Here is a 27,362-nt window from a genome sequence, read left to right as displayed (position 1 = left end):
CCTGCACTTAGGACGGAAGAATCCCATGCACTGCTACAGCCTGGGGACCGACTGGCTAAGCAGCAGTTCTGCAGAAAAGAACCTGGGGATTACAGTGGACGAGAAGCTGGATATGAGTCAGCAGTGTGCCCTTGTTGCCAAGAAGGCTAATGGCATATTGGGCTGTATTAGTAGGAGCATTGCCAGCAGATCAAGGGAAGTGATTATTCCCCTCTATTTGGCACTGGTGTGGCCACACCTGGAGTATTGTGTCCAATTTTGGTCCCCCTACTACAGAAGGGATGTGGACAAATTAGAGAGAGTCCAACGGAGGGTAACAAAAATGATTAGGGGGCTGGGGCACATGACTTACGAGGAGAGGCTGAGGGACCTGGGGTTATTTAGTCTGCAGAAGAGAAGAGTGAGGGGGGATTTGATAGCAGCCTTCAACTACCTGAAGGGGGGTTTCAAAGAGGATGGAGCTCGTCTGTTCCGAGTGGTGGCAGATGACAGAACAAGAAGCAGTGGTCTCAAGTTGCAGTGGGGGAGGTTTAGGTTGGATATTAGGTAACACTATTTCACTAGGAGGGTGGTGAAGCACTGGGATGTGTTACGTAGGGAGGTGGTGGACTCTCCATCATTAGAGGTTTTTAAGGCCAGGCTTGGCAAAGCCTTGGCTGGGATGATTTAGTTGGGTGTTGGTCCTGCTTTGAGCAGGGGATTGGACTAGATGAGCTCCTGAGGTCTCTTCCAATCCTAATATTCTATGATTGTATAATAAGTTGCAGGTCAGCAGGGAACAGGCCCTGCCATAGGGTGCACAGGAACATCTATCCCGGAGATGGAAGTTGGGGTCCTGACAACCGCTGCTGTGGGAACAGACCCCAAGGGCTCTGTAGCTGGAAGCAAGCCCAACCTGAGTGAAAGTGGGAGATTTTGGTGGCCAGTGAAGTGTCTGTCATAGCTGGTAGTTGTGAGCCCACAGATGGATCAGGGTCACCTTCCCTTTTGGAGAACACTGGGGTGTCTACCTCAGGGGGGAACCCAGAGAGGGAAGTCCAGATGGAAGGTGAGGGGGAACAGGAGTGTCTTCCCACCTTTTGTAGGAAGGTATTTCTCCAGGAGAAGGTTGAAGGATCTGCATCTGAAATGCCAGACCCCTCACCTGTGGATCAGGTATTAAGGGAAGACCTGGGGTCAAATCTCCTGGAGGGGAGAGTCCACCCAGCTGACCTTTTGGGAACAGAGAATGGGATGACTGAGGGGATCTTACCAATCCAAAGCACTCCATTAAAAGATGTTGTTTCTGCTATGCTTGTAGAAACTAACATTGTCTCTTCAAGGCAGGAGAAGGAAAAAGTTTGCATTTGGGAAGCTTCACAAGCTGGTGGGGCCCAACACAAAGAGATTCCAGAGGGAGGAGCCGAGGGCAGGCATGGTTGCAGTGCACCCTTTCCTTGCCAAAACCTCAAACACATACCTGAATTGAAGCCTTCATCAAAGAGAGAGGAGACTCTGTGTCTAAACCCCTACCACAAAGGGATTGGAAAATGCAATAGACCCTGAATGAGCTAAACTGTGTAAACAGAGCCTGTCCGCTGTAGATTTGCTGGTTATCTTATGTCTTTGGCTACTTCACCTGTGGGTCAAGACAAAGGAGTTAATACTAATGGTAAACACTTTGAAGATGTGTGATATACCTGATCTCTGGAAAAAACTTTTGTATATGCTAGGGGTGGTGACAAGACAGTCCCACAAGCAGGTTGTTTTCAGCTTATACCTGTAAACAGGCTGGAAGCTCAGCACAGCAGCAAAAGCATAACAGGCCTACACTGCTGTGTGGAAGGGGAAACTGAGGCACACTGCCTCATGGCATTGGTGGCTAAATGCCAAGACTCCTACACTTTAACAGATATTGCTGTCTGCATTCTGTTAACAATGCTACACCCCAACATGTTTTCGGGCACCTGGGGACCAGGAACCCAGAACTTTGCAAGAACCCCTGTGAATAGCATTATAGTGTTTAATAACGATGGATGGGGGTATGACCAGAGCTGAACCAATGTATGTATGAATGTGTGAATGTAGTGCCAATCTTTAAAAAAGGGAAGAAGGAAGATCCTGGGAACTACAGGCCAGTCAGCCTCACCTCAGTCCCTGGAAAAATCATGGAGCAGGTCCTCAAAGAATCAATCCTGAAGCACTTGCATGAGAGGAAAGTGATCAGGAACAGCCAGCATGGATTCACCAAGGGAAGGTCATGCCTGACTAATCTAATCGCCTTTTATGATGAGATTACTGGTTCTGTGGATGAAGGGAAAGCAGTGGATGTATTGTTTCTTGACTTTAGCAAAGCTTTTGACACGGTCTCCCATAGTATTCTTGTCAGCAAGTTAAGGAAGTATGGGCTGGATGAATGCACTATAAGGTGGGTAGAAAGCTGGCTAAATTGTCGGGCTCAACGGGTAGTGATCAATGGCTCCATGTCTAGTTGGCAGCCGGTATCAAGTGGAGTGCCCCAAGGGTCGGTCCTGGGGCCGGTTTTATTCAATATCTTGATAAATGATCTGGAGGATGGTGTGGATTGCACTCTCAGCAAATTTGCGGATGATACTAAACTGGGAGGAGTGGTAGATACGCTGGAGGGGAGGGATAGGATACAGAAGGACCTAGACCAATTGGAAGATTGGGCCAAAAGGAATCTGATGAGGTTCAATAAGGATAAGTGCAGGGTCCTGCACTTAGGACGGAAGAACCCAATGTACAGCTACAGACTAGGGACCGAATGGCTAGGCAGCAGTTCTGCGGAAAAGGGCCTAGGGGTGACAGTGGACGAGAAGCTGGATATGAGTCAGCAGTGTGCCCTTGTTGCCAAGAAGGCCAATGGCATTTTGGGATGTATAAGTAGGGGCATAGCGAGCAGATCGAGGGACGTGATCGTTCCCCTCTATTCGACATTGGTGAGGCCTCATCTGGAGTACTGTGTCCAGTTTTGGGCCCCACACTTCAAGAAGGATGTGGATAAATTGGAGAGAGTCCAGCGAAGGGCAACAAAAATGATTAGGGGACTGGAACACATGAGTTATGAGGAGAGGCTGAGGGAGCTGGGATTGTTTAGCCTGCAGAAGAGAAGAATGAGGGGGGATTTGATAGCTGCTTTCAACTGCCTCAAAGGGGGTTCCAAAGAGGATGGCTCTAGACTGTTCACAATGGTAGCAGATGACAGAACGAGGAGTAATGGTCTCAAGTTGCAGTGGGGGAGGTTTAGATTGGATATTAGGAAAAACGTTTTCACTAAGAGGGTGGTGAAACACTGGAATGCGTTACCTAGGGAGGTGGTAGAATCTCCTTCCTTAGAGGTTTTTAAGGTCAGGCTTGACAAAGCCCTGGCTGGGATGATTTAACTGGGAATTGGTCCTGCTTTGAGCAGGGGGTTGGACTAGATGACCTTCTGGGGTCCCTTCCAACCCTGATATTCTATGATTCTATGATTCTATGAACCGGAAGTTTAAATGTACTACCTCTGCTATGGACAGTGTCCAAGTCTCTGGCAGTAAGTTCAGGAGGAGGGTGTTACGTTGCACTCCATATGCTTTATGAAAATATGCTTATGAATGTGAATATGATGTAACTGGAATATGCTTTATGCAAAAGGTCTCTTGTAAGGTATCATTACACAGCTTATAATGAACTGAGTGTGTTCATCCTATTTGTATGCATGTATCATTCTTGTATCTGAAGCTAGAAATATGAAGTATAACTCTGAGGTCCTATTGTAATTATGCAAGGTGTGGGCCATTAATGGTGGTTTAGAATCTTGATGGCTCCCATTGACTCGGACAATTGGTTGTTAATGGTTTATTTATCTGAAAGCCTTTCTGTGTATATGTGGGCCAGCCCAGGGCTAATGAAGAATGAGGTCTCACAGGGACACTTGACCATGTCACCTGATAGTGAAATCCATCTTAAATCTGGTACTTTTCCATTTAGAAGGAGGGGTGGGGACCCAGAGAGACAAAAGATTCTCGCCTTGTGCCAAAGCTATAAAAGGAGCAGGACAGAGGGGGCTGCCAGTCATGAGAGAGCCCCTGATTCCACCTAAGATGTCTGCTGGAGCTAACAAGGACTGTACCAGGGGAGAGGATTGGGCCTAGACTAGGAAGGAGTCCAGTCTGTGAAAGAAGTTTATTGGAACATCTCTGAGGGTGAGATATTACCTGTAATCAGTTTCTTTATGTATTGCTTAGACTTGCGTGTTTTTGCTTTATTTTGCTTGGTGACTTACTTTGTTCTGTCTGTTATTACTTGAAACCACTTAAATCCTACATTTTATACTTAATAAAATCACTTTTGTTTATTAGTAAACCCAAAGTAAGTGATTAATACCTGAGGGAGCAGATAGTTGTGCATATCTTTCTATCAATGTTATAGAGGGCAGACAATTTATGAGTTTATCCTGTATACGCCTTATACAGAGTAAAATGGATTTATTTAGGGTTTGGATCCCATTGGGAACTGGGTATCTGGGTGCTGGAGGCAGGTAACCTGCTAAACTGTTTTCAGTTAAATCTGCAGCTTTGGGGGTGTGGCCCGGACCCTGGGTCTGTGTTGCAGCAGGCTAGCTTATCTGGCTCAACAAGGCAGGGTTCTGGAAGTCCCAAGCTGGCAGGGAAAATGGGTTCAGAGGTAATTCCAGTATGTCAGGTGACAGTCCCAAGGGGGGTCTCTGTGACCGAACCCGTCACACTGTCCATGACTTTTACTAAAAATACCCATGACTAAATCTTAACCTTACCTCTGGACAGCTTAACCTATAGTTAAGATTGCCTAACAGTTTCCATTGTAAGCCCCTCTTTTCAGTAGCTTGTTACTTTTCCAGACTTCAACTATAGGGGGTAAAATTTTCCATGCTTACTCTTTGCTTCAGGCTCAATTCTCTTAGTAAAGTTCAGCAAAAATGGTTCAGCTGTTTCCAAGAAAGAGAAAAATTGGTAATTTTGTTCAAGATAAATTCTTACAACTCTTTCTTTGAAGAGCTCTAATGTCTTTACACTTTGGCACAGGAAATTTGACACTGACATAGCTCTGGGATCAGAGAGATGTCTTTTGCTGTCCTTATGAAAATCCACTCACACTTGGCAGAGTTAAAAGCCTCTGAAAAATCAACATTTGTACATGCTCAGTAGAGCTTGTTGGAAACTTGCTGCTGAAATCTTGGAACATGCCGTCTTCAGTGAGCATGTTCCCACCTCCAGCCCCACAGGGCCACCTCCTTGGCAGTGGATGGTACACAGGCTAAACAGCAGCCCTGGGCCTAAGGAAAGATGTGCTGGGATGAGGGGAGCCAGGAGAGGCTCTGCTCTATGTGCTTCTGCTATCTGGTGTTCGTAATTCTATGCTACCCTAAGAAGCAAGCATCATTCTCTCCAGTTGACAGACGGGGCTACACAAGGTCACTTCCAGAAGAGCTGACAGTAGAACCCAAGTCTTTAATGTGACAGGTCTAAAGCTCATCCCGCCAGCCACATGGCCTCTTGGAATCAATGTGCCTAATCCATCCACTTGGCTGTGTTGTCAGTAACCACTAGCCCACACACCCCTCCAAACCCAGGAATAGAATCCTGGTTCACAACAGTCTTCTGCTGGTTAACAACTGATTGTGTAACCCACTGGGAAAGTGAGTGTCACATCCCCTCTGGTGTTTGGGTTACAACTCTTACCTCAAAGGGTTAAGGTCTGTGCTGTGGCTCTAACACTGCTGATCCAGGCTATCTGACAGTCTGAGAACCACCACTGACCTCTCCTCCTGCTCTGGGAGGATGTCACTTCTCTGCTTTCTCTGGTTTTGTAGTTTCCTTGCAATGGTGTTTTGCCAAAACAGTTTATTTTTGTTATTTCTAATTGCCTTTTATTAGGAGCTCTTGCTTCCCACAAGATCCAGGAAGTGGCTGAGATGTGCTTGGGTAAGGTAGGGTCAGCTGGTAGGGCATGCTAGCCTCTATTACTCGTGCTTGAGAGGGTCAAATAATGGCAAGGAAGGTACACTATGTCTTGAATTCAGAGTACAACACCTAAGTGTGAAAATCCTATATTAAAAGATAACCTAAAATCTTTAATTTTTTTTAAAGTATATTTCCCCATAAATCATTTTCTCTTTCATGCAGTGTAATATTGTTTTGGCCAATAAATTGTGCCTTGCAGCAGGTTGTCAGCTCAAATACTGGAGCTTTTCCCCTCCCTCTGTATCTGGGAGAGTAATTCCACATTCTTTTAAATGCAGACCCATCCCAATAGACTTCAAACATGAGCCAACTGCAGTAGATTCACAAAGCCAAAATTCCACATGCAAAACATTTTGGGAGAGCACTGCACAACTCAGCCAAGAGGTCAAAAAAGAGGCATCTGAAAATGGTGCATGTGAATGTGATATATTGGGTTGCTGAACTGACCACATATGGTGATCTACAAAGGAGGGTAAGGGATATGGATGTTTCTATTTTTATTTGAGATCCCTCCCTCTTAATCTGGTTTGACTTATTCTCTAGTTGGGTCATATGAATTTCCTGCTGAATCGTCAATATTTAAAAAGGCAGAAATGGCTTGACTGAATAAGGGCAGAATTGTGTTCTCAGATCACCACTGGTTTCAAAGTAGCAGCCGTGTTAGTCTGTATTCACAGATTTTTTTATTTATTTGTTAGTCTCTAAGGTGCCACAAGTACTCCTTTTCTTTTCGCAGATCACCACTGCGTCTCTCCACTACAATGTTCTGCTTTCGCAATATCTCTGAATCTGTTGCTGAGAGAACAGAATATTGGAACATGATCTATATGTGGATAGATAGAGCAGAACTTTGCCCTAGGAGAGGGCACCACCAGTAGATACAAAAGGCCAGATTCTGCTGTCAGTTTCCCCCAGTGTAAATTTGAATTCAGAATTTGGCCCAAGAGGAGTATGGAGTTTTTTAGTTTGGGGGAAATTATATGACCAAATTCTGCTCTCAGTTACATCCATGCAACCCTGCTGAATTTGTCTCATAATTCCCAACTCCTTACACCTTCTCACCCCAGATCATAAGTTAGAAACACCAGGGTAGTTACTCAACTGAAAAAAAAAGTATTATCTCCCGGTATAATATGAACAGAAATGTACATAGAACCTTTCATCCAAACACCCCAAAGTACTTGACAAATATACAAATAGCTGTGCCCACTATGGGAAAAATTCTCTTCTCTGACCACAGTGCCTATGCCTATTTTCTTCTCTGCACTCCTTCTGTGTCTGCAGTTTTCACTGACATCAATACAACCAGTTCAACATACACAATAGACATCTGCACTGTGAATCAGAGTAGAGAAATTTGCACAGCACATACAGGGAAGACAACTCATCACTGAAGCACATCCACTTCTTGGTCAGATGCAGTAGCTTTTAAACGGGTTACAGCAGAACTATACAGAAGTCCAGATCAGAGAGTGAGGTAATCTTTTAACAAGGAAAACACAAATATTTCCCTTTAAAGGTCTCATGTACTGATGAATGGTGTACCAAGGTACTAGTCTCATGTACTGATGGCTTCAGAGGGAAGTACAGCAGAGGCTGTGCAGGCAAATGTAAATAAATGAGAGGTTAAAGCTTTTTAGTAACGATAAAGTTAACTATTAATTACTTGCAAACCTCTCTTCCAACAATAGGTGTCACCACACTTTTAATTAAGTACTTTTTTTGTCTTGACTGGCTGCCTTATTGTTGGTCTAGAAAGAGGAGGTTCCAGCTGGTAGCTTGTTTGATCAGTCTTTGTGTGTTGCAGTGACATGTGGTATATCATTTAACACAATTTCCCAAAATAAGCAAGTGGTGGAAGTGATTTCAGGCAGTGGTTTCAGGCTGTTCTTTTGTAGGAGAAGAAATTATACTGGCCATGTCACTAACTGTGGATTTCAGAAGGATTTAACAGAATTTGAATCTTGAGTCTTTTAGAAGAACATAAGAACAGCCATACTGGGTCAGACCAATGGTCCATCTAGCCCAGTATCCTGTCTTCTGACAGTGGGCAATGCCAGGTGTCCCAGAGGGAATGAACAGAACAGGTAACCATAGAGTGATCCATCCCCTGTCGCCCATTCCCAGCTTCTGGCAGTCGGAGGCTAGGGACACCATCCCTGCCCATCCTGGCTAATAGCCATTGATGGACCTATCCTCCAGGAACTTATCTAGTTCTTTTCTGAACCCCATTATAGTGTTGGCCTTCACAACATCCTCTGGCAAAGGATTCCACAGGTTGACTGTGTGTTGTGTGAAGAAATACTTCCTTTTGTTTGTTTTACACCTGCTGTCTATTAACAATACCTGAAAGTGTTACTGCATGCTCATGTCATAGTCAGCTAAAATTGTATGTGCCATTAGGAGATTGGAAGGAATGGCAGAATTGGAGGTGTGTGCTTTAGACAGAGCTTTTCCAAGTGCACTTAAGGGACTGGATGAAAACAGAACTTGCTGCACTGAATCTTGAAGCAGTGATACAGACAGGTGTCTATGCCCAGAATCAATGAAGGGACCCTGTGTGAAAAGCCAGTTTGTAAGTGGCTTAACGGGTGAATTACTGGTGAAGGAAGGCAGATTCCACACTGGATAAGCCACTAGGTCTGATTTCTGAATGCCTAAGAACATGAACCAGAGACTGGTGTTGCATAAAAATGTAAGCCTTTAATTTAAAGCCTCACAGGCATGCACTGAGCCAGCTGTAGCAACACATTGAAGTAGCTAACTGATGGAAAAATGATTATGTGCAAGCTCTTTGCTGGAGACCTATTAGTCAGGAGGGAGATGAATTTTTCCTGAGTGGGTCACAGACCAAGCGTCGTTTGCAGGTGATATTGGGCATTGAATCATAGAATATCAGGGTTGGAAGGGACTTCAGGAGGTCATGTGGTCCAACCCCCTGCTCAAAGCAGGACCAACACCAACTAAATCATCCCAGCCAGGGCTTTATCAAGCCTGACCTTAAAAACATCTAAGGAAGGAGATTCTAGCACCTCTGTAGGTAACCCATTCCAGTGCTTCACCACCCTCCTCGTGAAAAAGTTTTTCCTAACATCCAACCTAAACCTCCCTCACTGCAACTTGAGACCATTACTCCTCGTTCTGTCATCTGGTACCACTGAGAACAGTCTCGATCCATCCTCTTTGGAACCCCCTTTCAGGTAGTTAAAAGCAGTTATCAAATCTCCCCTCATTCTTCTCTTCTGCAGACTAAACAATCCCAATTCCCTCAGCTTCTCCTCATAAGTCATGTGCTCTAGCCCCCTAATCATTTTCGTTGCCCTCCGCTGGACTCTTTCCATTTTTTCCACATCCTCCTTGTAGTGTGGGGCCCAAAACTGGACACAGTACTCCAGGTGAGATCTCACCAATGTCGAATAGAGGGGAATGATCACGTCCTTCGATCTGCTGGCAATGCCCCTACTTATACAGCCCAAAATGCTGTTAGCCTTCTTGGCAACAAGGGCACACTGTAGACTCATATCCAGCTTGTCATCCTCTGTAACACCTAGGTCCTTTTCTGCAGAACTGCTACATAGCCATTCAGTCCCTAGTCTGTAGCAGTGCATGGGATTCTTCCGTCCTAAGTGCAGGACTCTGCACTTGTCCTTGTTGAACCTCATCAGATTTCTTTTGGCCCAATCCTCTAATTTGTCTAGGTCCCTCTGTATCCTATCCCTACCCTCCAGCATATCTACCACTCCCCCCATTCAGTGTCATCTGCAAACTTGCTGAGGGTGCAGTCCACACCATCCTCCAGATCATTAATGAAGATATTGAACAAAACCGGACCCAGGACCAAACTTTGGGGCACTCCGCTTGATACCGGCTGCCATCTAGACATGGAGCCATTGATCACTGTGTTGAAATAGCTACCCAACCAAGGAAAAGCACTCCCGGCAGGCTAGAGGATGCAGTGAGGCTTCTAAATCCTAGGGTAGCCTTGTCAAAAGCTGCCCAGATTCCTGTTATCCTGACAATGCTGATGTTTCTAACTGGAAATTCACAATAGTATTAGGTCTTGTCTACACTACTTCGTGGGTACCTCAGCCCCCCGTAGGAGGCTGTAGTTCACAGAGTCTGGCGGCTTAAGAACATAAGAACAGCCATACTGGGTTAGACCAAAGGTCCATCTAGCCCAGTATCCTGTCTTCTGACAGGGGCCCTATACCAGGTACTCCAGGGTGAATGAACAGAATAGTAATCATCAAGTGATCCATCCCCTGTTACCCATTCCCAGCTTCTGGCAAACAGAAGCTAAGGACACCATCCCTGCCCATCCTGGCTAATAGCCATTGGTGAACCTATCCTCCATGAATTTATCTAGTTCTTTTTTGAACTCTGTTATTGTCCTGGCCTTCACAACATCCCTGGCAAAGAGTTCCACAGATTGACTTGTGCGTTGTGTGAAGAAATACTTCCTTTTGTTTGCTTTAAATCAGCTGCCTATTAATTTCATTGGGTGACCCCTAGTTCTTGTGTTATGAGAAGGAGTAAATAACACTTCCTTATTTACTTTCTCCATAGCAGTCATGATTTTATAGACCTCCATCGTATCCCCCCTTAGTCATCTCTTTTCCCAGCTGAAAAGTCCCCATTTTATTAATCTCTCCCCGTACGGCAGCCATTGCATGCCTCTAATCATTTTTGTTGCGCTTTTCTGTATCTTTTCGAATTCCAATATATCTTTTTTGGGATGGGATGACCACATCTGCATGCAGTATTCAAGAGGTGGGCATAGCATGAATTTATATTGAGGCAATATGATATTTTCTGTCTTATTATTTATCTCTTTCTTAATGATTCCCAATATTCTGTTAGCTTTTTTGACTGCCACTGCACATTGAGTGGATGTTTTCAGAGAAGTATCCACAATGACTCCAAGATCTCTTTCTTGAGTGGTAACAGCTAATTTACACCCCATCATTTTGTATATATAGTTGGGATTATGTTTTCTAGTGTGCGTTACTTTGTGTTTAGCAACACTGAATTTCTTGTGCCATTTTGTTGCCCAGTCACTCAGTTTGGTGAGATCCCTTTGTAGCTCTTTACAGTCTGCTTTGGACTTAACTTGAACATTGCTTACCCTGGTTGGTAGTTTACGGGATGATCTTCTCTGGAGGGAGGAACTCCAGAAAAATCTTTGCAGAACCTACACACACAGAACCTGAACTTCCTGATCCAGCCCACTCAGTTATGGCGTCATTGACTCAGCAATGGTTGACTCTTTAGGTTGCAACAGTAAGAGTGTGTCTGACTGCAAAATGTCTCACTTCCATGAAGTCAGAGTTAGTCCTGTGCAGTTGGGTGTGATATTAGGGGAGTTAGATATGTTCATTGTTGATGGCTGTACGTGGGAAGGGGAAGGAAATTTGTTTTGGCGGTGAAGAGTCTGTGGGTGTTAAGTTTCAGTGGAGGACATGTGACCCGAGGTCCCTTTCAAGAGTATCCAGTCTTGAAATTCCTTGGCAAGTTCCTGGAGTTTTATGATTACGTTGATAATAGAAAATGCACACTAGCAATCTTCATTCTGGGCGTGTGTGTGTATGTGTGTGTAGTTAGGCTCACATTCTGTCTACTTCTGCAGTAGGCATGCAAGGGAAAGGCACTAAGCCTATTCTGCCACTCTTACCCATCCTGAATAATGCCTTACTCTACTGGCTTTCCCATTGCTTTAACTGGGCCTGTGTGTATAATAAGGTTGTACCCAAGGTGAACAAAGGTAGCATAATTGAGTCCATAGGTTGTAAAATGCTGTAGGAACCTTCTAGATGAAAAGCACTGTAGAAAAGCAAGGTATTATCTGGGATTTTTGTATTTAGATAGCAGTTGGGATCTCCAGTCGAGGATGAGGGCTTCATTTTGGACAGACAAGTAACAAAGAAGAGGGTCCTGTCTGTGACTCCATGTTAAGGCTGTTATAGTGCTGGAGGAATTCACACTTGATACTTGGTGGATGAAATCTAAGTATAGAACACACAACCACTTTGGGGTTTGTGCCCTGGTTTGTGAAGGTCTGCCCTGAGGTTGGCACCCATGTTCATGAGCCACTGCAGACAGCCTGACACTGGAGTAGTCATGGCAGGATTTACATGCCACGGGTCTACTGGATTGATCAATCATAACCCAATGCTGTTAAAAGTTTAAACTTGCCATTGAGAGTTTAGATGTCATATGATGGGTTTCAGACAAAAGACCTCGAACAGCTATGCTTGCAGAGGGGAATATCCTTTTAAAGGAAAACCCCAGATCAGGAACTGAGAGCTTTGCTCATAAGTTTTGACGAAGCATCTGAGGATCTTCCTGCCCCAGAAGCCCTAGAAGCCACTGCAGTGTTAGCATTTATATAGCAATTTGCAAAGTATTTATAGTTTTCACTGTTCCATGTACTGAAAGTCAGGTACACCTTGGTACCTGCTGTATGTCACTGACCAAAGGCTGGTCCTGCAGAGAGTTGCCTCTGTAATTGTTACCAAGTCTGCTTACTGTGCTGCTGATCCCCTGCTGTACACTGCCCCTCCATGCCAATGTACATTCCTTGCCCCCTCCAGGTCCCCCCAACAGCACATACCAGCTGCATGATACCACTGTGCACATGCCACAAGCCAGCTGCCCATCCACCATGCATCCCTGTCATTGCAGTACTTCCCAGCTGAATTTCTTCTCCAAAGGCACGCACACCCCAGTCTGTTAATGCTACTCATACCAACCAGCATGACATCGATCCTGGGTAAAATGATGGAACAGCTGATACAGGTCTTTACATTTCCACCTTTTACCTCTTTACCATTAATACCAATCAAATGGGGCTTGTCAAATAAACATAATATCATGCTTTGACAAGATCACAGGTCTTGTTTAAAAATGGAAAATCTGCTGACATAATATACTTTGGCTTCTGTCGGGCGTTTGATTTAGTACCACACAACATTCTGATGAAAAACTCACTATATAAACAAGAAAGCATAAAATTGCTGCTTGTAAGATTTGCAGCTGACAGAAAGCTTGTTGGAGTCAGTGAATAATGATGAGTCCAAGTCACAGATACACAGTGAGCTGGATTGCTTTGCTATGTGTGTGCAGTCAAACAAAGCCTATTCTGCCACATGTGTTTTAATACAGCCAAATGCAAGGTCATACATACATACATCAAGAGACAAAGAATGCAGGCCATACCTACAAAACGGGGGACTGTGTCCTGGGAAGGACATAGGGGGCATGATGGAAATCAGCTGAACATAAACTCATAGTGCCTAAAAAGGATGCCTAGCTGAGAACCGCCTCACTCTCTGAACCATATGGCCACAGCTGGGACCAGCAGAAGTGCTTGAGCTGGAGTCCCGTTGGTAGAGACGAGTGGGATGCTGGCAGTGTGTTCTCTGGGAAAGCCGCAACTCAGGAATTTAGCCCCTCCCTGATCTGAAGTAGCCACAGTTTGGATCTACAAGATGCTTTGCAAGGCCCACTGTCTATCCCAGGAATTTGAAAATTTACGAGGAGGGGGTATTGCAAGGGTGAGAAATGGCAGTGGGGAGTGGGATTTGACAGCTAGGATGTAGCATGGATAGGGTCCCTTCAGCATTTTGATAAATCTAATAATTAAATAACCAACTGAATGCAGACTCCCAGGGTGATGCTGCAGCAAGAAACACTAACACGGTACTTAGAGATATAAGCAAACAGCTAGCCAGTAAGAGCAGGAAGATTACATTAAATAAATGTGGAGGTGTGAGACCATTTCTGGATCCTGTGTCCATTTCTGGGGTCCACACTTAAAAAAGGATTTTGAAAAATTGAAAGACGTTCAGAGAAGGGCTCCAAAAATGAATCCAGGACTGGAACCTGCCTTGCAGTCCTGCTGTGAGGAGCTCTTACTAAAGAAGTAACAAAGAGAAGGTCAAGAGGTGACTTGCTTATGATCTGTAAGTACCAACACACAGAGGAAATACCGGAAGGCTTTTTAATCTAGCAGCCAAAGGCATAATAAATATCAGTGGCTGGACACTGAAGCCAGCCAATTTCAAAAAGGAAATAAGGTGTAAATTTTGAACAGTGAGGATAATTAACCATGGGAACAGATTACAAATCGGGGGCTTGTCCATCACTTGATGATGATTTAAATCAACTTTGGATGGCTCTTTCTACAACTCTGACCCAGACTAGTTTAATCACTAGCTTTTGGGCTCGGTGCAGGAATCATTGGATGAGATACTCTGGCATGGGTTATGTATGAGTGTCATGGATCCACAGGATCTGTGCTATGCCCCACCTTAACAGTCCCTGGAGGAACCCCTTCAGTGTACCAGAACCCCCCCCCAAGGGGCCCAACTCTTCCTTACACACAGCCTCAACCACGGCAGGACTGAGCCTCTAGGCTCAAGCACTCATTTCACACTGGGAGTGCTGCCCAGCGAGTCCCACTGAGCTACACTCCTGGTCAGAGATGTGTAGCTGTTCAGGGACCCATGCAACTCAGCAAGTATTTGCAGTGACACTCGGAAGCCTTTTCAAACACAGAGTCGTTTTTCTTAGTCAACTGGATATAACCTCAGAAAGTCCTCGTGTTAGCAGAGAGAGACAACCATTAAGACAAAAAGAAAAGGAGGACTTGTGGCACCTTAGAGACTAACCAATTTATTTGAGCATAAGCTTTCGTGAGCTACAGCTCACTTCATCGGATGCATACTGTGGAAAGTTTAGAAGATCTTATTATATACACACAAAGCATGAAAAAATACCTCCTCCCACCCCACTCTCCTGCTGGCAATAACTTATCTAAAGTGATCACTCTCCTTACAATGTGTATGATAATCAAGTTGGGCCATTTCCAGCACAAATCTAGGTTTTCTCCTCCCCCCCCCCCACAAACTCACTCTCCTGCTGCTAATAGCTTATCCAAAGTGACCACTCTCCTTACATTGTGTATGATAATTAAGTTCCAGCACAAATCTAGGGTTTAACAAGAACGTCGGGGGGTGGGGTAGGAAAAAACAAGGGAAAATAGGCTACCTTGCATAATGACTAAGCCACTCCCAGTCTCTATTCAAGCCTAAGTTAATTGTATCCAATTTGCAAATGAATTCCAATTCAGAGTGCTTCCGCCGACGTGCACGGGCTGAAATTGTGGAAAAGCAGCATCACTTGCCCCATAACCTCAGCCGTGCGGAACACAATGCCATCCACAGCCTCAGAAACAACTCTGACATCATAATCAAAAAGGCTGACAAAGGAGGTGCTGTTGTCATCATGAATAGGTCGGAATATGAACAAGAGGCTGCTCGGCAGCTCTCCAACACCACTTTCTACAAGCCATTACCCTCTGATCCCACTGAGAGTTACCAAAAGAAACTACACCATCTGCTCAAGAAACTCCCTGAAAAAGCACAAGATCAAATCCGCACAGACACACCCCTGGAACCCCGACCTGGGATATTCTATCTACTACCCAAGATCCACAAACCTGGAAATCCTGGGCGCCCCATCATCTCAGGCATTGGCACCCTGACAGCAGGATTGTCTGGCTATGTAGACTCCCTCCTCAGGCCCTACGCTACCAGCACTCCCAGCTACCTTCGAGACACCACTGACTTCCTGAGGAAACTACAATCCATCGGTGATCTTCCTGATAACACCATCCTGGCCACTATGGATGTAGAAGCCCTCTACACCAACATTCCACACAAAGATGGACTACAAGCCGTCAAGAATACTATCCCCGATAATGTCACGGCTAACCTCGTGGCTGAACTTTGTGACTTTGTCCTTACCCATAACTATTTTACATTTGGGGACAATGTATACCTTCAGATCCGTGGCACTGCTATGGGTACGCGCATGGCCCCACAGTATGCCAACATTTTTATGGCTGATTTAGAACAATGCTTCCTCAGCTCTCATCCCCTAATGCCCCTACTCTACTTGCGCTATATTGATGACATGTTCATCATCTGGACCCATGGAAAAGAAGCCCTTGAGGAATTCCACCATGATTTCAACAATTTCCATCCCACCATCAACCTCAGCCTGGTCCAGTCCACACAAGAGATCCACTTCCTGGACACTACAGTGCTAATAAACGATGATCACATAAATACCACCCTATACCGGAAACCTACTGACCACTATTCCTACCTACATGCCTCCAGCTTTCACCCTGACCACACCACACGATCCATCGTCTACAGCCAATCTCTGCGATACAACCGCATTTGCTCCAACCCCTCAAACAGAGACAGACACCTACAAGATCTCTATCAAGCATTCTTACAACTACAGTACCCACCTGCAGAAGTGAAGAAACAGATTGATAGAGCCAGAAGAGTTCCCAGAAGTCACCTACTACAGGACAGGCCTAACAAAGAAAATAACAGAACGCCACTAGCTGTCACCTTCAGCCCCCAACTAAAACCCCTCCAACGCATTATTAAGGATCTACAACCTATCTTGAAGGATGACCCAACACTCTCACAAATCTTGGGAGACAGGCCAGTCTTTGCCTACAGACAGCCCCCCAACCTGAAGCAAATACTCACCAGCAACCACATACCACACAACAGAACCACTAACCCAGGAACCTATCCTTGCAACAAAGCCCGTTGCCAACTGTGCCCACATATCTATTCAGGGGACACCATCACAGGGCCTAATAACATCAGCTACACTGTCAGAGGCTCGTTCACCTGCACATCCACCAATGTGATATATGCCATCATGTGCCAGCAATGCCCCTCTGCCATGTACATTGGTCAAACTGGACAGTCTCTACGTAAAAGAGTAAATGGACACAAATCAGATGTCAAGAATTATAACATTCATAAACCAGTTGGAGAACACTTCAATCTCTCTGGTCACGTGATTACAGACATGAAAGTTGCTATTTTACAACAAAAAAACTTCAAATCCAGACTCCAGCAAGAAACTGCTGAATTGGAATTCATTTGCAAATTGGATACAATTAACTTAGGCTTGAATAGAGACTGGGAGTGGCTTAGTCATTATGCAAGGTAGCCTATTTCCCCTTGTTTTTTCCTACCCCCCTCCCCCTGACGTTCTTGTTAAACCCTGGATTTGTGCTGGAAATGGCCCACCTTGATTATCATACACATTGTAAGGAGAGTGATCACTTTAGATAAGCTATTACCAGCAGGAGAGTGGAGTGGGAGGAGGTATTTTTTCATGCTTTGTGTATATATAATAAGATCTTCTAAACTTTCCACAGTATGCATCCAATGAAGTGAGCTGTAGCTCACGAAAGCTTATGCTCAAATAAATTGGTTAGTCTCTAAGGTGCCACAAGTACGCCTTTTCTTTTTGCGAATACAGACTAACACGGCTGTTACTCTGAAACCAACCATTAAGACACAGTCCATCCCGCTCAAGCTAACGCTCCAGCCAGCCAGGCTACTGTGGAATCCATATCTGTCCCTCTCCGTCTGTTTCTTTGTCAGACCCAAGTGAGAGCTGTTGATTCTCTCCAAAAGCCAGTGTACCTGACACCTTTTGGTCCAGTCTCATCCTCCTGCAGACTCATGTTGAGTTCATAGAATCATAGAAGATTAGGGTTGGAAGAGACTTCAGGAGGCCATCTAGTCCAACCCCCTGCTCAAAGCAAGACCAACTTCAGCTAAATCATCCCAGCCAGGGCTTTGTCAAGCCCGGCCTTAAAAACCTCTAAGAATGGAGGTTTCCACCACCTCCCTAGGTAAGCCATTCCAGTGCTTCACCATCCTCCTAGTGAAATAGTGTTTCCTAATATCCAACCTAGACCGCCCTCACCACAACTTGAGACCATTACTCCTTGTTCTGTCATCTGCCACCACTCGGAACAGCCGAGCTCCATCCTCTTTGGAACCCCTCTTCAGGTAGTTGAAGGCTGCTATCAAATCCCCCCTCACTCTTCTCTTCTGCAGACTAAACAAGCCCAGTTCCCTCAGCCTCTCCTCGTAAGTCATGTGCCCCAACCCCCTGATAATTTTCATTGCCCTCCACTTTGTCAACATCCTTTCTGTAGTGAGGGCCCCAAAACTGGACGCAATACTCCAGATGCGGCCTCACCAGTAACGAATAGAGGGGAATAATCACTTCCCTCGATCTGCTGGCAATGCTCCTGCTAATGTTCACATGATTCTCCTGCCAGTTTCCTATGGTAGGGGTCAGTTGCACAGTCTTTGGGCTCCCATTGTCTTTTTGGATGCTCCATTGATTTTGGTCTGTCTCAGCCAAACCTTTGTTGATCCATTTATACCATCCCTGACAGATCTAAGACATGCACACCTGATGTCTCCTGCTCTGCCCAGGGATTATTTAACCCTTTTGCACCTACTAGCAATCCCTAGTCAAGTCGCATGTGCGTATCAAGTAGATCACACCATACACATCATTCATTAAACAAATTACAGAAAATTCCCACTTCGTCACAGTGGGAGGTCAGACTGGATGGTCATTATAAACCCTTCTGCCATTAATATCAATGAACAGCGCCAACTCTTGTAAAGTAATAGAGGAACTATGGCCCAAGATCTACCAATCTGTGCTCGGGGCAGTGGAGGATGATGTGTCCTGTTTTCTGCCAGTTTCATAGCTGAGAAAATGTAATTAGATAATGAAGCAGCTCAGTTCTGTGGCAGGATCTATGCCCCAAGCAGGGTACTTCTGAGCATGGGAGCATATATGGTGACAGAGGCATGGAAGCGGCAGAGCTGGTGCATGACAGTCATAGCATTAAGGCAATCTAGTACAATCTTGGAGTTCTAGTCAACACACTTGGCAATTTTAAGGAACTCACACAGTACTCAAAAAGGGCTTCAGAGCAGTGTAGTCTGCTGTGTATCCAGCATCGTCAGAGCTGGGAGCTCCGTGTGTGCCTTGCACCTGACATGAGAGGCAGTGCTGTGTCAGACTCCAAAGTTAACAACCTAAGGAAACATTGGTTGTACACATGCACATCAATGTGTGCAAAGTGCCAGCAGGGAGCCACCGTTGTCAGTGTGCACAGGATAAAAGGCCAGGCTGGGTTTACAGGGCAAAACCTCCATTGATTTCAATGAGCATTTTGCCTGAGTAGGGACTTATGAATGCAGGATTTTACCCATAGACTGTACAATGCAGTGAGATGAAAGTGGCAGTATAAATCCTGGAAACCAGAAATTCTATCACATGTAACCACAGGGACCCCCCACCTCACCCCCCAATGTGTCAGCAACAGGGCTCAGGCCAGGGACCTTCAGCTCCTCAACACAAACCTGTGCCACTTGAGCCAAAGGAGTGAGTGTTATCCTGTGTGTGGCCCAGCCACTAGCAGGGGAAGTGACACATTCGTGACACAGCTGTCTGCTAGATAGCAGTGGGACGTTAGAGATCAGGAGTTCTGGGTTGTATTCTGGCTTGGGGAGGGGAGTGTTGTCCAATGGTTAGAGCTGTGGTTACAGTCAGGATAGCCATCTTAGATCCTGCATGTTCATTCTGGAAGACATTGTACCTAAGCGGATGAGACTTGGCCTGCCATATTAGAGAATGGGATTCTTTTCCCTGCAGCGACCTTGTGCAACTGCTCAGTCAACTCATTTGTACAATAGGGGAAATGATACTTGCCAGTGATCTAGAGTCTATGGCCATATTTGGTAGTAAGGGCTTGAAGTGGGTAGCAATGTGGACACTGGAAGAACAGAGTTTAGAACTTATGGCCTCCTGGTTCCCAGCCCAGGGCCCTTTCCCCTAAGACAGTGGTTTTCCACCTGAGTTCCATGGACCCCTGCAGGACCACAGACTATGTCTAAGATTTCCAAAGCACCTCCATTCAAAATTTCTTAGGGGTCCACAAATGAAAAAAGGTTGAAAACTACTGCTCTAAATCAAAGGGCACTTTGAGGGCAAGTCTCAGGCTCTCTCCATGTCCACTCTGTGGAACATCACCCGGCCCGGTGGTGCTGCAGGTTGGGTCAGAGGCCTGCCTATAATGATATGCTCTAGCACTAGATGTCTCTGTGCTGTATTAAAAGTTCCAGAAAGGGGAGTGGTCATAGATGGCTCATGAACCGCTGGCTGGGGGAAGCTAGCCTCCCAGCCCTGCCCCTTCCACCCTCCCTCCCCCATGGCCACTGGACCCTGCCCCAGGCTAGCACCCCCAGCCCTGGAGCGTCGGGAGAGAAGGCAGGCGGCATGGCCCTACCAGCCCCTGGAGCCAGGCAGCAGAGTGGAAGCAGGAGGCCTGGGGGCGGAGCATGGATGGGACCATGCCTGGCTGTTTGGGGAGGCATAGCCTCCCGCAGCCTATGGTACCTGCCACCCAAGGGAGTGGTCTCCTGGAGAGACTTGAGATGAAAGTGGCTTGTTTTGTCTGTGGCTTCTTGTTCTCTCTATGTGGCAGCTAGTTAAGAACAACATTAGGAAGCCCCCTTGTCTCACCCCAGAAAGGGGTCCTGAAGAATAGTTAGGCAGCAGATCTCTGTCTAGTGAAGGCATTTCTAACTGTCAAGGCGTGCCATTCAGGCTAGCAATAATGTAAGCTCTAAGCACGTTGTGACCAAGGGCCTGAATTTGGAAAATGCCAGTGGCAGTAAAATCACAGCTCTCTCTTTCTCTCTCAATTTCCTAGGAAGTGTCCAGAAACCTCACCAGAGAGAACAAGCCATTCACAGGGAACATGGATGCAATTTGGAGTGAGCCAAACACAAGGGACAAGGAAAACTGTTCCAGCAGTATCTCTAACAGCCTCCCTGACATCCAGAGCTCCCTGCAGAGGGATGCTGCAGCTGCGTACACCCACACTGAGGTATGGCAAGCTGCCTTCTCCTGGCTGCCCGTGGAGCTCTTGTGCAGCCAAGTCCCAGGAACCCCGTTCCAGTCCAAGAGCACTCAGTGCCGCCGGTGCAGGCAATGCTCAGCAGTAGGACTGGTGAAAGGTGTTGAGGGAGAAATGTACTGGAGCTGTAGGGCTAACTCTGAACATCAGCAAAAAGAAAAGGAGTACTTGTGGCACCTTAGAGACTAACCAATTTATTTGAACATAAGCTTTCATGAGCTACAGTTCACCTCATCGGATGCATACTGTGGAAAGTACAGAAGATCTTTTTATACACACAAGCCATGAAAAAATGGGTGTTTACCACTACAAAAGGTTTTCTGTCCCCCCACCCCACTCTCCTGCTGGTAATAGCTTATCTAAAGTGACCACTCTCCTTACAATGTGTATGATAATCAAGGTGGGCCATTTCCAGCACAAATCCAGGGTTTAACAAGAACGTCTTGGGGGGGGGGTAGGAAAAAACAAGGGGAAATAGGTTACCTTGCATATGACTTAGCCACTCCCAGTCTCTATTCAAGCCTAAGTTAATTGTATCCAATTTGCAAATGAATTCCAATTCAACCATCTCTCGCTGGAGTCTGGTTTTGAAGTTTTTCTGTTGTAATATCGCAACTTTATATTACAGGAGAAAACCTGGATTTGTGCTGGAAATGGCCCAACTTGATTATCATACACATTGTAAGGAGAGTGGTCACTTTAGATAAGCTATTACCAGCAGGAGAGTGGGGTGGGGGGACAGAAAACCTTTTGTAGTGGTAAACACCCATTTTTTCATGGTTTGTGTGTATAAAAAGATCTTCTGTACTTTCCACAGTATGCATCCGATGAAGTGAGCTGTAGCTCACGAAAGCTTATGCTCAAACAAATTGGTTAGTCTCTAAGGTGCAACAAGTACTCCTTTTCTTTTTGCGAATACACACTAACACAGCTGTTACTCTGAAATCTGAACATCAGGGTTGGAAGTTGGTGGACTTAGGCATCCCCACATGGCAATATGTGATGGGAGTTGCATCCCCTTGTTATCCTGATGCCTGTAGGTGGCAGGACAGAACAGCTGCTTTCCCACTGAGACCTCCTCCTTTGCCACCACACGCCAGGCATGGCTTTGGATTGGGCACATCTTGTTGTCCAGGCTTGGGTTCCTCGACCTTTGCGTCTCACGCTCAGGTCTCTCCGGGTGGTCGGCCCCCACTCTGCCATGCAGTGTGTCCCTTACAGGCAATGAGGGAGTCACCAGCAGCTACACCCTGCACTGAAATTGTCCCTGTTGCAGCCAGACTTGTTCTTGTGGCTTTAGGCCCTGGGGAGAGGAGCAGGCTTGGTGGCTCTGGAGACTTACTGTCATAGAGCAAGACAGGCAGCACTGCAGGCTTCCCCTGCATGTGAACCTGAGCTCTGACCTGAGGACAGTGGGGTTCCACCTCCATGACTCATTGCGTGCTCGACCTCTGCTCAGACTGCTTAGACAGGCTCCACTGAGAGGAGCTGACGGGGCCTCATTGGCAAAAAATGTCTGATTTTAACATGGGCACCAAACAGCCTCCAGCTGGTCCCTGCTGGTCTATGGTGGGTTAGCACAGACAGGCTGGCTGGCAGGGCTGGCTCCATCCCTCCCTTCTCTTCCCTGCAAAGCTGTTCTCCCACTCACCCTCATCATGACTGTAACTGGTGCAGCTGCTCAGAGCTGTGGGATCAGACCCGTAAGGCACTTGGAAGTGCCACGGGCACCATGACTTGGAGGCACGCACTGAAGGTGCTTCAGCTGCTAGGTCACATAAACACCCAGAGCCATGGCTGAGGGGAGTGGTATTTTACTAGGGCTGGCAGGAAAGGGAAGGGTTGAAAACACCATGGCTTCAGCTGTTACAATTCAAGGTAAAACAGTAGCATTCGCGGCTTGGCCCTGGGGGCACCCAGCCGAGGGTTCAGGCTCTCTTGTGCCTGGGGTGCCTGCTCCAATCTCGTCCTTTAGGACAGGCAATCCGGGAACTTGCAGATACCTCGCCCAGGATCGGCCCATGGCATTTCTCATCGGGGCCCCTCTAGTTACAACAGCACTTCCTGCACAGTTGCTGCTAGTGGCTGCTCCAGCCACAGCAACCATTAGACTACTCGGCTTGGTGTATAATTGAGATGGAATATATGGGCCAAAGGTGTTACTGCACGCCAATCCCTCTCCAGTGTTAAACCAGGTGTGGGCCCAGGAGGTGGTGGGGGTGGCAGCCATGACGGTGAAGCTTGCTCCAGTAGCATCTCTCTGGTTTTTGCCCCTCTTTCTGTAAGGAACCCCAAAGGGGGTGGTGGGTGGAACAGCCTCATTATTTTGTCCACCACTGAGTCCTAATATCAGACATACCAATTTTGATGTTTTTAACAAGCATAACTTCTTCTGTCCTTGGCCTATATCAACATGGCCTTTTGCATCAGACTAATGTAGTGTCTCTGTCTGGTTCTCTTGCACCAGTTTAGAACATTCTTTATTGAAAATAACTTGACCTACTTTCCATGGTAAATTCCTAAGCAGGCAAAAGTTATAGACCAATTGTCCCAAAAGGCCCGCAGTCGTCCCTGGCTACATACCATTGGTTCAGCCGCAGGCAAAGGAGACTGCCCCCTTGCCAGGCTGACCCCCAGTGCTTTAGCTTTCTTCTGGATCCTGGGGGTCCAAGAGCCTGAGCCAGCTGCTGGCTCTGTGTTGGGGATAATCTCCTGCAGGCCCCTCTTGCTCAGCTCTCTGGCTGCAGGCCCTCTCGGCTCTGTCTCAGCTCTGCAAGCAGCAGCGTCCTGCTGAAGGGCTGCTGCTTACAGCCTGCTCTGCCCGCAGCTGCTCCCATCCCTGTCTTGCTTCCAGCTCAGTCTGCAGCCCCACAGAAAATCTCCAGTGTCGGCTTCCCACCCCCACCCAGCTCCCCATACAACCACTCCAGCACCTGTTTCCCACCCCCACCCAGCTCCCCACACAACCCCTACAGTGCCGGCTTCCTGACCCTCTCTGCTCCCATCCCAACCTTTCCAGTGCCTGCTTCCTGTTCCCTCCCGGGTCCCAACACAAACCCTCCAGTGCCTGCTTCCTGCCCCTCCCTGCTCCCCACCCAAGCTGTCCAGTGTCTGATTCCTGCCCCCTCCCAGCTCCCCACATAACCCCTCCAGCGCCTGCTTCCTGCCCCTCGCAGCTTCCCACACAACCCCTTGAGCGCCTAATTCCTGCCCCTCCCTGCTCCCCACACAAGCCCTCCAGCACCAGCTTCCTGTCCCTCCCTGCTCCCCACATGACCCCTCCAGTGCCTGATTCCTTCCCCCTCCCCACACAGCCCCTCCAGCGCCTCCTTCCTGTGCCCTCCCCACACAACCCCTCCAGCACCTCCTTCCTGCCCCTCTCTGCTCACCACAGAACCCGTCCAGCGCCTGATTCCTGTCCCTCCCCACTCCCCACAGAACCCCTCCAGCACCTCCTTCCTGCCCCTCTCTGCTCACCACACAACCCCTCCAGCGTGGGCTTCCCATCCCGTCCCTGCTCGCCACAGAACCTCTCCAGCGCCTGCTTCCCACCCCCTCCCTGCTCCCCACAAAACTTCTCCAGCTCATGCTTGCTGCCCCTCCCTGTTCCCCTCAGAACTCCTCCAACGTCTCCTTCCTGTCCCTCCATGCTCCCCACACAAACCCTGCAGCGCCTCTTTCCTGCCCCCTCCACACACAAACCCTCCAGTGCCTGCTTCTGACCTGGTCTCTCCTCCCAGCATAACCCCTCCAGCACCTGCTTCCTTCCCCCTCCTCGCTGCCTGCACAATCGCTCCCTTGCCTGCTTCCTGCCCCCTTACTGCTTTGCACAGAGGCCCTCCAGTGCCTGCCTCCTGCCCCTTCCAGCTCCCCATACAACTCTTCTAGCGCCTGCTTCCTGCCCCTCTAGTGCTCCGTACATAACCCCTCCGGCACCTGCTTACCTGCCCCACTCCGTGTTTCCCACGGGCCATCCAGCCTGTCCTGGTGTGGCTGCTGACATTCCAGAGAGCAGTCACTTCCAGGGTTTGACCTTTGTCAGAGAATTTCTGCTCCATCCCGTTTCCACTAAGAGTGGAGTCTGGGTCTGTGGGGGTTCAGACATCAGCAGGGTGGGGGTCAATGGACCTGTAGTGGCTTCATGAGGGCATTTCCCTTGGGCAAGTAGCCACCCGAATGAGACAAACTAGTTCAAAATGCTTTTTCTCCTTGCTTAGCAAACCTGATTTCCGCTCCTCAGACTCCATCCTGCTGAAGTCAGCACAATCCAGCAAACCCAGAGCGTAGGCTGGAGCAGGACCAGCCTGTTCTGTGCCCCTCCCAAGGGGTGCTGGTTTGAGGTCAGAGATGGATGGGAGGGTTGGTGTCTGGAAATCATGATGTCACTTTGCAGCATGGAGCAGCAATTTGAGGTGGGTGGAATTCTCTGGGAATGTCTGTGCTGCAGTGAGGTAGAGCCAATGATTACTGGGCGTGGGGGCGCAGTGTGTGGACAGCGTGCCACTGTGCAATCCAGAGAAACGATCCTCCCCTGCCAGCTACTACCAGGCTCTACTGCCATCTCCTGTTCTGTGTACAGCCCTGCTGCCCAGCCGAGTGGGCACAGAGCACAGCTTCAGCTGTTAGGGTTTCTAAGAAAAACTGCAGTTTGATTTTACTCATTTCAAAGGGAACAGATGGGAGCACCAAGTTCCCCCTGTCTGGCAGGTGCCACGCCCAAAGCTGGTGTGGTCTGCTCAGCATAGGGGGCAGTGCAGAATTGGTACAGCAGTTCCTACCCCATCCCTCTCAGTAGTAGTCATAGGGGGCATGGGAAGAAAGGGGCATGACTGGGGCTTCCCAGTGCAATTTCTAGTTGCTGTCATGGCCCCTTTGGGCCATTGGCAGGTGGTGTAATTTAGAGCAGCCTCATGCTGTTCTAACTCAGGCTGCAGGGAACCAGCCTGATTTAGCATTCGCAGCCTGATCCATGCTGTGCACTGTCCCAGAACCAACAGTGTGGCTCTGAATCTCCCCCTTTCTGTAACGGTGCTGCTGGCAGAGTGGGGGGAGGGGTCTCGTGGGACAAGGGGGCAGGGAGCAGCCCCACAAGGCCTAGTAGAGGCTCTGAGTTCTAGCTCCAAGGAATGGACCAAACTGAGCTGCTCGAGGAGGCTGAATTGCTGGGGGACTTCACCAATGAGCAGCCATGTCTCCCTGCTGAGGAAGGCCCAGCATGGCAAAGCGCTGTGGCACTTGTGTGTGATGTTCACACCACGTAGTGTGCTCAGGCTGTAGTCCGTGACTAAGGCAGCCTCGGCCCCAGGATCATGGGCCCCACAATCATGGCCTCCAGAGGTGGATGATTTTGCTCTGAGTGTTTTGGTGATGCCCAGCTTGGTGCTCAGCTGCAGACTCTGCTGTGCACTTTGTGATCTGGGGAGGTAGATTTAGAGGTGAAGCAGGGAAGCTGTCCCTGAGCATTGGGGCGGGGCCGACAGTGACTCCATCGTGAGTGGTGCACTCAGTGGGCTTAGGAGCAGGTGCCCTATGGGTCAGGGTTCATATTAGTGCACACAAGTGTAACTGGTTGATCGGGACCAGGCACGTACGAGGCTGACTGATGGGACTGGATGTACATAAAACCTTCTCTTTCCAATTTTACCATACAGCAGAGAAGGGTTCAAGCACACCTGCTGATGTATAAAATATTTTTCATCAGCAGTAGCACTTCTACCCCCACGAGGTCCATCCCTCACTCTCCTCACCAGCCCCACCTTCGCTAAGCATTGCAAATGGCAAGGAATTTAATACACAGAAATGGCTGTCAAGCAGTGCAGGGTGTAATGCACACAATGTGCCTGACAGAAGCCCACAAAAGGCAATAAAGAGCTAAGCCACCTAGCATGCCCGTCCCTCCACTCCTCCCACCACAGGCACATACCTTGCTATTACCACAAGGACTATGCACCACACATCATAACCTTAACTCTGCCCCACCTGCCCGCAGCCCTTCTGCACACAGCCCTTTCCCAAACTGCCCTCTCCCAGCACAACCACATAATAATGCACCAAACACCCACAACTATTGGTTTTGGGGGGAAATGTTCTGGAAAAGTTGTGTATCCGCAAGAGTAAAAGGGGGTGAAATGAAGATTGTGGTGTGTGTAATGGGTAATGGCACACTGTGTCTCTGGGGCTGAAGGGTTAGGTGGCTTAGCTTTACATTGCCTTGCTTTCGTGGGTTTCTGTCAGGCCTTTTGTGTGCAACACCGCCCAGACTGCTTCATAACAGAGTTTTTGTGTGTTAATCTCACTAGCAGCCAGTTGAGTGCTGGAGAGATTCCATTCCCATCCAGGCTGAAGTGCAAAGCATGGCACTTTTGTTACCCTGAGTGATCTCGCTTCCAAAAATTCTTCTTTTCTTGTAGTTAATTTCAGCAAGGGGTTAAAGGAACCCTGGAGCCGTCCTTTCAGCCAACTAGCCATTGCTGCAGTGGTTCTGGTTCTCTTTCCCTTTCCTTTTAATGAGATAAAAATCAGGGGTATTAGCCTGCAACCTG

General features: G+C 47.6%; 2 protein-coding genes across 4 annotated transcripts in view; one reads left to right on the top strand and one right to left on the bottom strand.

Annotated features, from left to right (window-relative positions):
* The window catches only part of ATF6 (activating transcription factor 6), a 408,706-nt gene that overhangs the window by 10,779 nt on the left and 370,565 nt on the right, over positions 1-27,362 (bottom strand). The gene's annotated exons all lie outside the window — the stretch shown is intronic.
* OLFML2B (olfactomedin like 2B) overlaps positions 1-27,362 on the top strand; it is a 97,408-nt gene that overhangs the window by 31,368 nt on the left and 38,678 nt on the right. For all 3 annotated transcript variants that reach the window (XM_073356210.1, XM_073356208.1, XM_073356209.1), the window contains one exon: positions 20,614-20,790. In XM_073356210.1, the coding sequence (XP_073212311.1) occupies positions 20,614-20,790 (177 nt within the window). The remainder of the gene's footprint in view (positions 1-20,613; positions 20,791-27,362) is intronic.

Source organism: Lepidochelys kempii, chromosome 8 (genome assembly GCF_965140265.1).
Source record: "Lepidochelys kempii isolate rLepKem1 chromosome 8, rLepKem1.hap2, whole genome shotgun sequence".
Classification (NCBI taxonomy): Eukaryota; Metazoa; Chordata; order Testudines; family Cheloniidae; genus Lepidochelys; species Lepidochelys kempii.
The sequence above is the reverse complement of the archived record's forward strand: the minus strand, read 5'-3'. Positions and strand labels throughout refer to the sequence as shown.